This window comes from Onychostruthus taczanowskii, unplaced genomic scaffold (genome assembly GCF_017590055.1).
Source record: "Onychostruthus taczanowskii isolate IOZ18803 unplaced genomic scaffold, ASM1759005v1 scaffold4, whole genome shotgun sequence".
Lineage (NCBI taxonomy): Eukaryota > Metazoa > Chordata > Aves > Passeriformes > Passeridae > Onychostruthus > Onychostruthus taczanowskii.
Genome location: NW_024501459.1, coordinates 16663274 through 16681137, shown reverse-complemented (window position 1 = coordinate 16681137; position 17864 = coordinate 16663274). Strand labels below are relative to the sequence as shown.

The 17864-nt window shown below is 36.1% G+C and overlaps 1 protein-coding gene across 1 annotated transcript in view; it reads left to right on the top strand.

Annotated features, from left to right (window-relative positions):
* The window catches only part of MMP16 (matrix metallopeptidase 16), a 168131-nt gene that overhangs the window by 76038 nt on the left and 74229 nt on the right, over nt 1–17864 (top strand). The window contains exons 2-3 of the mRNA XM_041412753.1: nt 8646–8794; nt 16776–16898. Of these exons, the coding sequence (XP_041268687.1) occupies nt 8646–8794; nt 16776–16898 (272 nt within the window). The remainder of the gene's footprint in view (nt 1–8645; nt 8795–16775; nt 16899–17864) is intronic.

Sequence of the window (17864 nt, the reverse complement as noted above, 5' to 3'; positions counted from 1 at the left end):
TTCTGTTTCCCTAGTTGTTGTTCAGTTCCCTACTTGCCGTTTTTATAAGAATAAACAACTCTGCCCTAAAATATTGTGATGCTAAGCATAGCCAAAGTTATGTCATCAATATATATTTTGATTAGATGAAAATAATCAGTTTTCAAGTGAAGTATTGCAAAGCTGTAGGGGTCAAAGACAATGACAAGATGGGGTTATCGTCTGGAGTGTGATGAAAGACTCATGGGGAATTCTTGCCTTTTTGGATATATCACCAAACAACAGTTGCATTTATATATTAATTGATATGTTCAAAGCCTTGTCTAAATACTTGTAATGTTTTGAAGAGGAATGTTGGGAGGCATCACTCATTTTTGCTAACAAGAAGTGAGTGATGATTTTCCAAGGAGCACTTCATAGGCTTTGGTTCATCCAGAATTGCTCTGTCTCCAGGCTCACTATTGTTTTTGTTATATGCCCATCACCTTGATCTGGTCAGTGGTTTTCTGGGGTCCAGGCATCTGAATGAACTCCATGGTTACATATAATGAGTCACAGGGAACATAAAAGAAAAATAAAAATCTAAATCCAGAAAAGATCAAGAATATTCCAAGTAGGAGCACATTAATAACTTCTCAGAAGATACACAAAGAGGGACAGAAAGAGGCAAAAAAAGTAAAAGGGTTGAATCTTAAAGGAACAGGAGGTTATGGAATCTTGTGGGCAATCTCTGTTCCCCACATATTATGGTTATCAAAAGAGTAGACAACAATTCTTTCTAAGTGTATACAGTTGATTAGCTATCAGGCAGAAAGTTGCAGTGTTTCACCTATGTTCTTTGTTAGTTTGAAATTCATTAACCAAAGTTGTTATTGAATGGATATTGTAGAAAAAGAGCTCTGTCTAATCCCCTTCCCAGGGCCATATACAGATGGCTATTGAGTATCTCCAAGAATGGAGGCACCACAGCATGTCTGGGCAACCTGTTTCCAGTGCACAGCAAAAAAGTGTTTCCTTAGACTGGAGGGGGAATGACATGTGTTTCAGTTTGTACTCATAACCTCTGGTCATGTTACTGGGCACTGTGGAAAAGGGCCTGACTCCATCTTCTCTGCTCCCTCCTTCCAGATATCTGTGTACCTAGATAAGATACCCCTGGAGCCTTTTCTTCTCTAAGCTGAAAAGTCACAGTTCTCTGTCTTTCTTCATAGGAGTGATGCTCTAGTCCCTTATTCATCCTCATGGCCTTAGAAGTTTTGGGGGTTTTTTTGCCCCTTTTTTTGGGACCAGTTAGGTCAAATTCAGCCTGAATATTCAACACAGCATTCTTATCCCTGCAGAGCATTTAATATTTTTCTAGAAGCTATAGAAATTCTAGTAAGATGCAGAGACAGAGTCCTTTAACATGAGCTGTATGACTGAGTATTTACATCTGCTAGAAGTTTTATTTGCAGAAGTATTTCCACTGGTCTAGGTCTCTGCCAGACTTTGCCAGAGATTTCTATTAGCGATTGAATAAAATTTCCCTGAGCAAGTAATGAACAAGGTCCACATTCTGAAGTCAGTTATAAATGTGTTTGAGGAAATGATCAAGAGTTTCTTTTGGCCCGGGATTTGTGTCAGCTGTTATACCACTAACCCACTCTCCATACAGAAAGTAGAAGTAGTGAATAAACAATGTATCTTCTGCCTTTGGAGCTGGGGTAGTGTCTAATCTCTGTTCCAGTCATATTTCAGTTGCTGAAGGACAGTGCTATATGTAGACCCCACATCTGCTGCTTCCTGGTAGATTCCCATCTGCCTGGGATCTGAAAATGGCTCTGGCCTGGTGCTCCCTACAGCTCTTTTACACCTCCCACTTCTGCTGCTCTCAAGCTACATTGATTTTCCCTTGTGTAAATGTGGCAGTAAAGGAAATTATTTAGACTATTTAAACTACACTTGAATTACAAATGAGAGGAATTCAGCACTCAGTTTTGAACACATTTTGCCTTTTTACTTTTGCCATTCCTTGGACTCTGAGTTTGATTCAGTCACTTACAATGCAGAGCTTCTGGCTTTGGGCTGCAGTCTTCATTCTTGAGCTGCCTCTCACTGAGAAGAGGAGTATCCTTTTAAAATTATCTCTGTCACCATACATGTGAGTGGGGAAATTCCAGATTTTCACCTGTCTGCTGACATGCAGAATCATGTATTAGTAAATCTAGTTTTGTACTGTTGGAGGCTAATATAGTAAGATTGTTCAGTTTCACATCTATTTTGTAGGTAGAACACAGAAAAATCAATAGGCAGATACATAATAGAACAGTGGAGGTGCCTCAATTAATTTTGAACTGATTAGCTGCAGCAACACTGAACCCAGTGAAGCCAAATTTATTCTCTTCTATGACCCACTTTGAGGTCAATTCTGCTACTTCTATAACTATCTAAGTATTTACTGTAGTGCAGGCTGCAACCTAGAAATCCCACAGACTTTTCTGAATTATTATGTCCCAGCTACAATTTTTGAAATCCCCAGTAAAGATTACTATCATTAATGTGTCTAAGAATATTCCAGTGTCACATGTAAATTGTTTCTTGGGGGGGCTGTCACAGTAATTCACAAGAAAATAAGTTTCTAGTTTAGGACAGTGTAGAACAAAATTTTGCAAGTTGGTGTTTTGACCTTTTTTTCCTGGCATGTTCAAAGTGATAAAAAGATAATTTCTTCATCTGAAGATTCTTCCTTCATTTTAAGATCTTTTCCACACTACTATACAATTTACAAGAAATTGATTTGTTTGTGAACTTCAGGGTACTCTGAACATACAGGCTGATTTTTTGGTTGTTAAGGAGTAATTATCTTAAAGCTATGGGTACTAAACCAATCATGACATTAAACTTCTGTTTATCATAATTCTTATTTTCATTCTGTAGACATTTCTGATAGACTAGGTAGACTTTCCTGGACTGTGTGTACTTTTTCTTGGAAGTATTTTTCTTTGAGTTGTATGCTGTGCACCATAGACCTGTGATAAATAGGTGTGATTCGTGCGGATAAAATTGAAACAGTAATCAATATGGATATAGTAATCAATATTTGGAGATAACAAAATGGTTAAAAGGTAAAAAGCTAAGAAAGCGGTTTTATTTTGTGATTGGATAATTGAGTGAACATAACAGACCCATTTGCATCAGTTTATTCTGTTAAGAAGAAAAAACCAACGATGAGGAACTGGTGGCACTGGAGGCAAGAGGAAGGAAAGACATCAGAAGCTTTCCTATAATGTTCTGTGTAAACACTTTGGTTTATTTCTGACTATCTGTCTATCAAGTTGTCACTGAAAAATCAGTATTAGCTGCGATGGGTGGGTCTGTCACTAAACCACACCATTAGCCATGATTATTTGACCTAAATGAAGAAATAATTTGGTCATATGGATAGTAATTCTAGAGCTGGCTTATTTATCCTTACTATAGTTAAAGCCTTCAATACTGTTCCAAATTACATCAGCACTTGAACTACTAAATCCTGGGGTGATCTCTGTAAGTTAGAATTACAAATGTATGCTTTTAGAAAATACAAATCTCCTGAATTACTCAGACACTTAAAATCATTTCACTTATAATGTTTTTGGTGGAAGTGTATTAAAAAACAGAAGTCAAAATATTTTGAAATTGTGAAATATCACAGTTTTACTCAGTACAGATAGGAATTCTGTTTTCAGATAAAATCTAAAACAGGAATAGGAATACATGAATAATAAGTATATGCAGCTGCACTACTGAAGATATTTATGAAATTGTTTTTATTCGTGCTTTATTAGACTGATTTACTAAGCCTTCAGGTTCATAGAACATTATTGGATTGTAGCTTATACAATGTACTGTCATTCAGGAATGTTAATAATTTGTTGCTAAGCTTTCTTCTCTCTTAGAAATCAGTAATCTCTTTCAAACTCTGATTATCTTAATAATATTCTTGTTTATCTTTAATGATAATACATCAGTTTTATTTGTTCTTAAGAAGAGTTAGGTGTCGACATACTGTTTTTCAGATCAGTCTTTCTTCCTAAACTAGCAAAGATCTGAATGATTAAGATCCCTTGGTGTGTTTAATACACTTTAAGTTAGTCCATTCTTTTTTTCTTTAGAGTAGAAAAAAAATACAGCCATGTGATAAAGTTCTGTCTGTTCCATAGCCAGGTGATGCACACAGCACAGCTTTAGCAGCAGTTACAAACTCAAATGAAAATATTTTTTCATCATTTTTTTTTCAAAAAAACACCAAACCCTAGGTATCTAGTCAATCACATCCAAAATCTCGAAGGTGATACAGCTCATGTGCTGAGGACTTGTAGGTTCCATGGATGCCTGCAGAACTGTCAGGTCCTCTACAAACTTCTGTCATGTCTACAGATTTCCTCACCAATGGATTCTGTTTCTTGTTTTCTTTACAATTATGAAAATAGAAGGTGGAATTAGGTTGAAGAAACTTTTCTGGTGGGAAAAATGTGTAAAACATGGGTTTAAAATTTTAAAATGTATGGATGAATGGGACATAAGTCTTGAAGTTCGATTATAGAATGAAAAATATTTTTAAGTTAATTTTTTTTTGTTTTGTTTTGTTTTGTTTTGTTTTTCTTTCCAAAACGAAATATTTGGGTGTCCATGTTCTTCTGAATTACTCCTAACACTACAGCTAAACTCCAGTGTTTGTTAAATAGGCCAACAATGGGAACTAACAGAAATCTAGTGCAAGCAGATGCTTAGTAAAGATAGATTTTAGCTTCAGGTTCTCTGGAGGTTAATACAGATAGTGAAATATGATTAAGCAAAAGAGGTTTATTTAGTTCATTTTTAAAATAGTAGAAAGAGTGACTCACATCAGAAAGTTCAAATACATGAAAGGCTGCTTCAGACGGGAAATGAATAATTGGTTCCCTTTACCAGTAGCAGGTAAATAAAAAGTTACAGTCTTAAGTTCTAATAAAAAGGATTCAGCTCTAAAGGAAACTTCACGTCAGTGGGATAGCAAAGCGCTGTACTAGAGAGGGAAATGGTGGAACCTATTGCCTTCCAGCTGTGTTTTTCTGTGGTTTCCTGAGAGATACCATGGATCTCGTTTTGCAGCAGGACAAGAAAGTCCTGCCCAAAAACTTGACTTGAAGTAGCAGTATTTTATCTTCTTGAATTGTAGAAAGGAATGAAACCTATCACTTATTTGGAGTCTGTGCAAAGGGTCCCGTTGGCATCCAGGACACTGCATGTTAGATGGATCTGCTTCACTATTTCTTTGTTCCAAGAGCAAAGATTTCCTCAGGATGAGGCTTGCCAAGACACTGTCATTGCTGAAGTACCTTAAAGGCAGACTAAGTCTAATTTCAGTAGAGGCGAGGGGAAAATTTTTCTGTGTGTAATTTATTTTACAGCTTTCCTCAGAAGTACAAGACCAAGAGAATTTTTTTTTTCCTCTCATTCTCCTTCTCATACTGTTTCTTTTCCTTTTTGCTGTTTTGCCCACCTATATATTCTGGGCTTTAATTTAAGCTTCTCCTCTATAGTTCACAGTATTTGGGCTATGAATAATAAAATCAAAGGTGTATATTTCAGATATCTGATAGTCTGAGCCAAGGTCCTTCAAAAGTTTTTATTCTTCTTGCAGAAAACTGCAGAACCAGATTTTCTGTCTTTTTTCTTGTTTCATAATCCTTTCTCATAAGGACAGACTAAAGAATTTTGTAACACTAAATTCTAATAGCTCTCAAACATTCGCCAGTCTGAGGTCAATTTGTCTGAATTTTCAAAAAGAAACTTATTTTCAGAGTGTCATCTGACTTGCCAGTATGTTGGCTGTGTCTTCTAGGCTATTTTGAAGGCTGAGGGAAGACCCAGGTGGTCTTACTTCCTTTGTTCAATGATTGGGGGTGGCTTTCAGGCATCCTGTACTTACCTTGCATGTAAGACTTTTAGATAGAGAAAAGCTATACTGTCCTCTCCTGCTGTTTCTGAGCCAACTCTCTTTTCCTTTTCTGCCAAGTGTGTCTGCAGTAGCACTCTGCTAGATTCCTGTTTCTTCTCCCTGTTCCACTTCTCCCATGAGCAGTAGTCCCCAAGATATGTTTTCTGTCTCTGTATTAATAGCTTTTCTAATTGAGATACCTGAAGGTTTAACTTCTGGCAAGTTTTCTTACTTGCAACCCCATACTTCTGACTTCTTCAGTTATGTTGCAGTGAGGATGGTTTTGTGTGGTGATAGGTGACCTCCCAAGCTTACCAAGCAATTTTGTCTGCCCTTATCTCCTGAGAGCGTCTTAAAGAGCCCTGGTCTGTGTCTGCATACCAAATTCTTGTGGAGAAGGTAGCAAGAAGGTGGCACCATTTTACATAACTGTGACATGCTACTCAGAACTATTTTTCTTCCCTTACTATTTGTTTTGCTATCATTGACTTGAGAAGATGAATATAAAATAACCCCATTATTAAATGTACTCATTCTAAATATTGATGCAAAGAGACTCTACATACTATGCTGAAATCAGTCCACTCTGTGTCATTTATTTCTTAGTTCCATGGTCTTGTTCCTATCTAGTACATTGCTCTTGCCAACATTCAGGCTCTGTCTGGCCTTTCAGAGCTATCTTCCAATAATGTAGGGAAGAACAGGCTTCATCTGCAAAGTGGCACATAAACAAAGTTATTTGTGTAATTACCCAAATCTTGCACATACTTAATGTACACAAGCTCTCCCTTAAAACTGAGAAGTGTGAGAAGATATGAATATGTAAAGTTGTATGTAGGTACTGATTGTAGCAATTCATTTATATTGTAAATAAGAGCATTTTCCCATCTAGTAAACAAAATTTCCTTATTCTGAATGGTTCCTATATATAGAGATGGTGTGAAGGTGAAAGACTTTAGTCTGGGTCTTAATCCTGTCTATACCTCCCTGTCCTGTTGTATTTCCCTGTTTTGTGGAGCTCACAAACAGATTGTGGGTTTGATCCCTGTGGGTCATTCACTTAAGAGTTGGATTTGATGATCCCTGTGGGTCCCTTCCAACTCAGAGTATTCTGTGATTTTGTGAGTCTCTGGTTGTTGAGTTTGTGTGTGAACTGCACAGGTAAATGTGTGTTTAAGGTGAACATGATTAAATTAGAAATATCTGAACTTACAACCTGAAGATTTCCACAATCTTTAATTTCAGTTTGATCTTTTACTTACACTGAGCCTATGTTCACCTATAAAGCACATTCGGTGTTAGTAAAGTGAACCTTAACAATAAGTTAATTTGACATGATCATGTTCACTGTGTTCGTAGAAGGGGAGTGCACCACAACTTTGGTTAACCTGCTGCAAAACTAAAATGGTGGACTCAGCAAGATAAATTTAAAAGTGAAAATAGATACATAGGTTGGTGTTAGGCTGCATATAAACAGTGTATATAGAAACAGGTGAAAACTCAGAAGTGTTGCATGAGGCAGAGAGAGCCCACAAAACACTGTAAGGTGTGGTGGGTGGATACTGTTCATTAATGTAATGATTCAGAATCTGTGAATTGTGATGTGATATGTTTGAAATAGGTGGCTGAATCAATTTGGATTTGAGTCTTTTTTGTTAAAGAACAGAAGATCAGATTTATGTGGTTACAAATATTTTGTTACTGGGGGGAGTGAAACTGCAGCAATACATTTTAACTGGGTCTTGTATATTGGCAATATATGTACCTTTCATTCTAGTGAGCACTTCCAGCCCTCAAAGGAAAAGACATTTTTAAAGCTGTATCAGTGTCCTCACTTCCTCAAAAGTCTTTCACTGTTTTCTGCATAGTCTTGATTTTGAGAATACATAGAAACCTGACAGCTGCAGCTGCTTGTTTCTGAAACATTGTCTCAAGAGGACAGCAGGTTTCAGAGGGCTTGTCCAAGGGTTCTTAAGATAGTGGCTTTAACCATAAAGCTTTCAATAATTTGGACCTCACACTTCTACACAATTAAGAGCATAAGCAGTTGGCATTAAATCCATCTTGATTTCAAAAGGCAGTTCCTCTTATCAGAGAGTTTTCTCTAAGTGAAGGCAGACTCTGCTACTTCATTATCTCCTGGACACCTGCTTTGCCTATAAGTATGTGATTTTGATATTCTTCTCAGAAAGCGGAATGTCTCCCTACCCTCTCTTTCATGTGCTTTGAGAGACAATAACAATTTAGTGTAAATTTGTGAGCTATGTGTATTTATTATTGTAGATGGTGAATATTATTATGTGCCCTGTGGGCAGTCAATTGTATGTGGCATATATTGTAGATTTATATCTTGTCTGCCTAAAACACTACTTGAAATGCCTAGAGACAGGGTTAGCTGCTTAAGTTTTAGCTTCAAATAAATAAATAAATACATTAAATAAATAATTGAAACAGGCAGTTTCAGATAATAAAGAGAGATGGCTTCTGGGTAGAAAATTCTGTAAGTCTTAGAGCAACATAATCTTTAATAAAGAAGGTGAAATAAAATTCCCAAAGAATTTCTTAACTGCAGATAAAATAAATTAAAACAACCAAGCACCCAAACTAGCAGGACATATACTTGGTGAATTAGAATCTTCTTTATGTATGGTATACAACTAATTACTAGGGAGCATTTTATTTACCTCTAATTTCTATTTAATAGCCACTGCACTTGTCATTGCAGGTATGGTTACAAAAGTATGGCTACCTTCCACCAACTGACCCCCGAATGTCGGTGTTGCGCTCTGCAGAAACCATGCAATCAGCTATAGCTGCCATGCAGCAGTTCTATGGCATTAATATGACAGGAAAAGTGGACAGGAACACAATTGAGTAAGTAACCAGTACTGAACTGCTCTTGCCTTTTCTGTTTCAAGCAGGGTAAAATAGAATGGGGAAGCAGCCGTGTAACCGGAGTATCCAAATAGTGTTGCAGCTTCAGATGGGGACGTAAATTGTTTCTCTCTTCCTTGCCTTTTCATTTTCTTCAGCTTTTTTATTTCATGGTAGCAGGTCATCACCTGCCTAACTGACGTCTGCCTTTGGGCAAGTGATTGTAAACAAGATATTGCACGGTTACCTAAAGTAAGGGCCAAAAAGTTATAATTGTGGAAAGGAGAAAACATGTTTGAAACTAGCAAGAATCCATGAAATGTATCACAGTTGAAGGAGTCTTGTTTTACTGGAAAATCTTTAGTGTAAATTTCTTTATTCTTATTTATTAAATTTAGCAGACTCCACTGGCCCATTTGTTTAGTGGTTTCTAGTAACAAAAAACCAGGTGTTGTTATGGTTGAACTGATGGGGGCTCCCGGGACAAGTGAAGAGATCTGAATCTTGACTCCATGTTTCAGAAGGCTGATTTATTATATTATGATATATATTATATTAAAATTATATACTAAAACTATACTAAAAATAATAGAGATAAAAGGATCCTTCAGAATGCTAGAAAGAACATCAGAGGAATGAGGGATGATAACAAAAGCTCTGACTTCCAGAGAGTCCGAGCCAGCTACATCTTTGATTGGTTATTAAGTAGAAGCAACTCACATGAACCAATCTAAGGTGCACCTCTTGGTAAACAATGTCCAGACCACATTCCACAGCCATCAGATAGTTATTGTTTACATTTCTTTTCTGAGGCTTCTCAGCTAGAATAGGAGAAAAATCCTAGCAAAGGATTTTTCATAAAATATTATGGCTACATGTGGTGATTTTAACATGCAGTAAAATTGAATTAGTTTTGCATGCCCTTTGCGATTCTGAAGTTGTTTCAGGCTCTCTGTGCCAGATTTTGGTGACAGAATAGACACAGAGAAACTCTGTAAAACAGAAATATTACAGGACACTTTCAAACAACTCTATACCATGCCAAATTTTAAAAATGTGCCCAAAAAAATAAAATAATGGGGACTATTAATACTCAATTAAGAGAACATATCTGGGATTAAGACAACAGGACCAGGGCAGTAATCATGCCCCTGTACTTCACATTGGTGGGGCCTATCCTCAAATTCCCCATTCTGTTTTGGGACCTTTACTGCAAGAAGACATTGAGGTACTGGAGAATGTCCAGAGGAGGGAAACATAGCTGGGAAAGGTCTGAAGCACGAGTCCTGTGAGGAGCAGCTGTGGGAATTGTGCCTGTTTAACCTAAAAAAAGGAGTCTCAGGGATACCTTATCACTGTCTACAACTACCTGAAAGGAGGTTGTAGCCAGGCAGGGGTCAGCCCCTTCTCCCAGGTAGTAAGTGACAGGACAAGGCTCAAGTTGCACCGGGGAAGGTTTAGATGGATATTAGGAAACAGTTCTTCACCTAAAGCATTGCAAAGCACTGGAACAGGCTGCCCAGGGAAGCACTTAGGGACATAGTTTTATGGTGAGTTGCCATGATAATGGTTGGAATCAATGATTGTAGAGGTCTTTTCAAACTTAAACTATTCTCTGAGTCTTTGATTTGGAGTGCTTGTTGGACTCACTTCAGTTAAATTGTGATAAAGATTATCTTGTGATTTCAGAAAAAGTTACTTTACTTGAAAAGCAAGCAATAACTCAGTAGTGCTGTCACTGGATATCCAACATTTGCTTCAGTGAAATATGCTTCTACTGCTAATTTTAATAAATTTAAAAAATAAATTTTAAAATTGATTTTTAATAAAATGCTAATTTGGGGTGGGGTGGGGAGGAATTGTCTTTCATTTCCCATTTACCACCCCCAACCTGATGTGCCATCTTTTGTTATGGTAAAGTAGCTGACATTAATGATTTTTCTATCATTTAGAGTTTAGGGAAGAGACTACACAAAATGCTGGCAGGATTGGAAAAATCATTTTATTCCACTGACACATACTCTATTGCATTGAAAAGCAATAAAACAAAGCAGATTTTTGTGGCTGCCCTCAGGGGAGGCGAGTTGATCACACATCCCTCAGTTTAGGAATGTAAAGGACCTTAGACCAGGCAGTGCAGTAGCAGTAAATGCCTTGTAAGAGAGCCATGCTCAAAAGTATGTTTATGGTCCTCTGCAGGTGAAGAGTCTGTGCTCTTCATACAGCTTCAGTGACTGATCTTTGAGCAGAGTGCTGCCAGTAACTAGGACCCTTTTCAAGACACGTTAGAATCAGCTTTGTCAGAGACAATATATTTCACTAAAAGTAATATAGTCTGTTCACAGCAGCACAGAAGAGACAGAAAGAGGTAACCTGAGGGAAATCAGAGGCCATCTTAATTTAGAGTATTTGCTGCAGAATTCAAAAAAACAAACCAACCTAAAATTCTAAACTCAAATGGAGATGGTTAATGTTGCTAATTTGGCATTTTGGCCAGCAAGATTTTCTTCACTTCTGCAATTTAAGAGATGAAGAAATCCATCAATGCAGCAATCCAAAATATTAATCTTATAATGTGGTGAATATTGAGTTTTTGAGATCTTTCGATGCATGATTTTCTTCTACAGAGGAGATACATTAATATATTGAAATTTTTAGGTACATGTAACTCAGGCTGGATGAATGCTGCATTTACTTTGATAGCTGGAGTCACACCAACTTGAGTCAAGTTAGGAACAGAACTGACTCTTAAAGGCTTGTCACACTTACATTAGTGTTGAAAAAGAAAAACAACAAACACCTGATTTTTTAACTAAATTCTGGTCTCAAAGTACCATCAGTTCACATCACTGGATGTTCATGGGAGATATGACTGCATAATAAAGGGTAGATGTTTTTCAGTTGTTCATTTGTGGCATAATTTTGTAAATTTTTGAAGTTATTTTCCCTTTCATCTACACAGGAAGTATATATACTCTTTAGGTCAGACATATATGACAGTTTGTAATTTGTTTCTCTAGGATTAATATGCTGTAGTAACTAACAATGCTGGTGTTGCAAATAATAAATAAAGCAGGAACCTCATAAAAAAAATATGTTTTCATCTTGTGCGAGAGGATTTACCTTCTTCTTTGACACATCTTGAGAAGAGATTATGATGTGCTTCTTTGTCTTCAGAAGGACAAGCAATTTTAAAACTTATAGTAGCAACTTTATAGGAACTAACTTTGGGGAATTAACAAAGAAATAATGTCCTACAGCAGCAGCACCACTATCAAATGTCTCCTGGTGGGATTTTGCTACTCTGAAAAAAAAATAATCCCTCAATGAATATTTTGGTATGCATAAATTCAGCCTCTCCCTACTACTCAGCATTCACTTGGTTTTGCTTTTTTTTTTTTTTTTTTTTTTTTTTTTCTCAAGTGTCTTGGAAAGAATGATACATACTTATTGCTGGGGTAGGGAAGAGTGAGTGGTAGGATGAGACATCCTTATAGTGGTGTAAATGCGTGAGGAAGGTTCTGAATACAAGTACCATGAGAATGGCTAACCCAAAGAAAATACTGTCTAATGTTTGCATGGAGTGCCACGGTATTTTCTGTATTTCATTTATATATTACCAAACAGTCAATGTTTAATGAAAAAAGACATTTCTGAAACTGGACCCACTGTTGGCATTCCTGGTCTTCTGCATCCCTAAAAGAAACATTGTAGAAAAACACTGGTTGTTTTTTCTTAAAACTGCTATACATGTTTATTCCCAAGACTTGTTTTGCACTTTTGAGGAGTACCCTGCAAATTTCTTGATATAAAAATGGAATAATCTGTATAGGATGCTGACTAAATCTGTGCAATAACAACAAAACTTTCATTTTATTCCAATGTCATCCTTTAGAAATAAATGGCAAATATGCTTGTGTCAATGCTTAGATGAGCTTCTAACCAAGTTAATGCTCTCTGCTATTTATATATTAACTATCAGTCACAAAGTAAATTCTGAGCTGTTGGAATTGATCCAGTGATTTATTTTCTTAGTAAATTAGTAATTTTTTTGTACGAAAGTATACATAACGTCTGTACCCCCAGTAAATATCCAATGAGAAGTCTTAAAAAAGGAATCATCAGGGCTGAAATACAATACCTTACATCACTCTTTGACTGTTTCCCATTACTTAGCAAGTGTCAATAAAGTCTTATAATAGCAGGCTACATAAGCAAAGATGCTTAGAAAGACATCCATAGGCATGTCTTCTCCTCACTAGAAGTTTAAGGGTATAATTCAGTAGTTTTCTTAAATAGACATCTATAATTTTTCCACCCACTAAGTTGCAGTATCTCAAGCTCAACCTTCTCTTTTATTTTCCTTTTTGCTGTAACTCTGTCCCAAATAACCCCCAAAGCCCAGCAACAACAGAACAATTGTGCAACCTTAGCAGCAATTTTGATAAGGAATAAAGCAGTTTCAGTTCAACCAAATTTACAGTTTTTAATGTTTTGATTCTGTGAGGGTAAATTTTTTCTTGAAGGCTTAAGAAAAATAAGAGACAGAAAGAGATTTTTCCTCCTAGAAAACAAAGAACAAAATATGGTTAGGCAACTGGCTTGATACAGAAGTTCAGTTTCATCTCTCTACTGGAAAAGCATCACAGTTTTGCTGCATATTTTTCTTTTAATCTTTCTAGATTTGCTATGAGTCTAAAATATTTAAATTTTCTTGACATATATAGCTCCTCAAGATTCAAACTAATGGAGTTAGAAGAGGAATGTGATGTGACACAGTGTACAGATAGAGAACATTAGTCACAATTAAGCCTCTTTATTGAGTACTTATAAAATATTAATTTTGAAGGGCTGCTGCAGGAAAGATTTCTCAAAGTTCAAAAACAGTGATGAAAGAGAGGCAAAGTCATTACTTGTATGCACCTTTTAAAAATGAAGCATATTTCCAAACATTGCAAAAACATGTCAAAAAATTAAACTCTAACAAACAATCAGGAACATGGAAGACCTTGATCATATTACATTAGAAGAATCTATATTTGGAAGAACACAGAAATCAATGTTTTATTTGTCAATTTCCCCAGGAGAAGACCATATTATGTGCTAAGTATTTGGAATGTCATGAACATTAATGATTATTACTAAGAGAAGTCTTCCTCCCAGTGTGTGTCAGAACAGTTACTGTTGAAAAATATTAAAATATTATAGAAATCAAAGGAAAATTTTGTGTCTGAAGTTGTTAACATTTTGCCTCATTTCTGTTCTTGAAAATACTGAGCTCCCATACTAGTCGTGCACTAGTTTGTTTAAAATTCAACATCTACACTTAGTTCAGCTAAGATCTAGGTGATAGATTTGGTGATGTTCTAAATCTTCGGCTGTGAATTGCATCTTTCCTTAAATTTTACATGAAGATAATTTCCCAAAAGCTATTCAACCATGCCTGCAGTGACTTCCATTTGATTTATATTTGGATTTATGTTGTGTGAACTACAGTCCCAGACCTCATGTAACAATAGTAAGAACATTAGTGGTCCAGACAGTATGACAACTTGGAACATCCCCTCTCTGTCCAAGCCAATAGGGATACAAGCATGATGTCCTTGATAGGTACATACTACTCCAAAATCAGTGCAAGAAAAAATTGTGACTGCTTGAATTTCATAACGTGTTATTTTGGGCCATGTTTTGTTTTCTTAAAAAAGGATTTTAAGTAGTTCTAGTAAGATAATACAATGTTGACTTTGGAAACTACGTTACCTACTGTTCTTGACTTTTAGTATTAGTTCTGAAGTGTGAAAAAAATTTTACATTAACAAGATTTTCTGTAAGATTATTGAATCTTTTGACTTGAGAAATTATTTCAATAGCTTTCAAGATTAATTTTTAAATTCAGAACTTAGAATATTTACTCTTATCTGCCCCTAGCTTGCTAGTGACCAAATCCTGTTATTAAAATAGGTCTCCATCAGTTAAGCTAAATAATGTAAACTTTTTGGAGAGAGGAAGGACTAATTCAATTACTTTTAAGTCATTGCCCTTGAAATTATACAACCATGAGTGATATATTATATATATGTATTTTATGCAATATCTTTGTGAAGTGTTTCTAACAAAATATAATAGTTATTTGGTTTTGCTTTATTCCTTGCTCCTTGCTCTTGATGTAGGGATGTTACCTTGAGGTGAGAACACCAATCTTTTTTGTTTGCATCTTTTTCTGCAATGTCTGTGTGCAGTTTCAACAACATAATTAATATACACCATTATTAAAAAGTATTACTGACAATGTGGCTAAAAGTTTTAGAAGGTCTGAGATAATTTCAATCTCATGAAGTGTAAACATATCATTTTAATAAGAAGAATATTACTGCCCTTTGTTCTGTAACAGAACTCTACTTCTTTCCTTCATTTTCTTTCATTATTAGAACAAATTAAACTTTTCAGTAATATTCCATCCCAAAAATCCCTACAAATAGAAATTTGTTGAATTTCTATTTTATTTCAAAAACCAAAGGAAGCTGAAGTAAAGTTGCAGGGTGTTTCAGCAAATGCTGGTGTGGTAAGGTTTTTTAGATTTTTGCAGTACAGTCTTTGCAGGCTCTAGGGAAAGAACATTGTTTTCCTTGCACATAAGCTGTTTTATGTGCCATGCATAAGTATTCTGACTAGAAATTAGAACAAATCATTCTATGTCTCTTATTTCAAACAGGTGATTGCGAACTTGATGTCTTCAATTACGGCAGTTAAATTAATGAGTTTTTAGTTCCTGACCTGTACTACTCAATAGATTTGTCTCACATCAGAGTTTTTGCAGGCTGTTATCAGTGCAGGTGGGGTGCAGTGCCATTTTGGTACTATCAAGAAAATTTTGTACTTTCCCACAGGCTGATGAGCTTAACACGTACTTGTGCCTTTGAAAAACAGTTTGCTATATACCCATAGCTACTGCATATATGAAGTGTTACAAATATAACTGTATTTTTAAACCACTTCTTAAACATTTATCAAAGTAAGTGAAGCTGATGACTGACTGCTTTTTCAGAGTTTTTTTATTACCTGTGCAGAATCCGCTTTCTGAGATGACATTTGAAATTACTTTCCTGTCATCCAATCACACACATATACAGCTGCTGTGTGTACATTTATTTACAAAACAATGCCAGTTTAATGGTCAGAAATTCATCCATGAAAGCCTGAATATAGGGTATGACTACTCTTCTGTTAAATGTCATTGGAAAACTACAGCTTTTACACAGGTAATTGTTTGGCACGATAGAAATACAATGAGCTGGGAAAAATAACAAAAGAGACTTGTATTTTACTTGTGTGGTAAAACACTTTAGCCTTACTCTCTTCCTGATGGTAAATTGTCCTGCAGCCATTCAATTCATGGAAAATAAAGACTTTATCTGTGTTTTCTTTGAACTGAATAGTGCCTTACGCTACAAGTGAGAAACAGTTCAAGGATATTGCTGTGGAAATTATACTTTTGAATTAGATATCATCTTAATTATAATATGTTTAAAATGCTGGCAAGTTTAAATTTTTTGAAATATTGGAAAACAATGAAATATTGAAGAGCATTGTGGAAATACAGCCTTTCTCTGGGAAATCTGGTGCTGCTGCAATGATCATTTTTATTGTATGTGATTTAAATTTTTCAGCTTGATTTTGTGCAGAATGTTAAATATTCTCAAGCAATAATTCCTGAGTTAAATATGTCCATTAGGAGCTTACAGGTGCAATGACATACTTCTCATTGTGTGGAAAAAGAGTAGGATAGAAGAACTTGGTAGTATCAAAAAGGTAGCAATTTCAGGATCTTGAATTAAAAGAACTCCAACAGTCTGTTGTGTTTATTAGTTTATATGTTTTCTATAAAATTATATATACAGATAATTACATGTTTTTATTAGGGCTGCAGTGGCCGTGATTTTTCTTCCATGTTGCTTTAACTGTGTGGTGCTGTTTCTTGCAGCTGGATGAAGAAACCTCGATGTGGTGTGCCTGACCAAACAAGAGGTAGCTCCAAATTTAACATTCGTCGGAAACGCTACGCGTTAACAGGACAGAAATGGCAACACAAACATATCACTTACAGGTACTGTCATGGTTTGACCCGGAAGTAAGGTTTTGGGAAGTTATGATCAAACCAATCAGTGGCCAAATTTTAGATTGGCACCTGGTGTGGCCACTGGGGATGTGGATACGCCTCTGAGAACACACAGGGGTTAAAAGCAGAGCACTCCCAGAGAGACTTCTCTCTTTGGAGTCCGGCAGGTGAGCAGATCGGATCCTCTCCCCTGCCCAGCTGTGTCTGGGTGGGGGACAGGGCGGAAGGCCTGCGGCCAGAGAAAGGGATCATTTTGAGGAATACACCTCTCATGGGGGCACTGGCACTGTGCCAGAGTCAATCCATGACAGGTACCAAAGATATTCCTATAGGTATACAAATGTCACTAACAGTGATGACTTTTCATTTAAAGTAAATATAAATTCCTATAAATAATTGAATATTTATAAAATATAAATAAATAAATATAATTGAATGTTTTTCAATACTTAGAGAAGTTTATTATTACTGTATGATATAAAAGTGCTAAAAGTGCTAAATGGATACCTCCTATAAGTACATATGTGGTGCATAAGAACCAAGTCGTTTTCCTGGATTAAAATTGCATGTATTTAGTAGCCAGTAAATTCTACAAAGCTTACAACATCAATTAAACACCCAGTACTTCCTTAGGGCTACCTTTCAACTTTCTTGGCAGCTGCTCAGGGAATAATGCTCTGAATCTAGGAGTGCTGTAATGAAACTCAGATTTCTAATTTAAATATGTAAAATAGGGTATTGGAAGGAGTCAGTCTCTACAAAATGTAGGTGCCTCTAGGTCTGTTCTAAGCACAAATTAATTTGATTATAATTTGATGAGTCACTGACCCAACTTTTTCCAGTCTAGGTGATGAAGGGCATAGGACCTGTGCAGGGCAGTACATCTGTATAACTCCTGAGTCTGGAACGTAGTTAGCACAGTGTGCCTGCTGTAAAAACTGAGGTCTTGGAGGG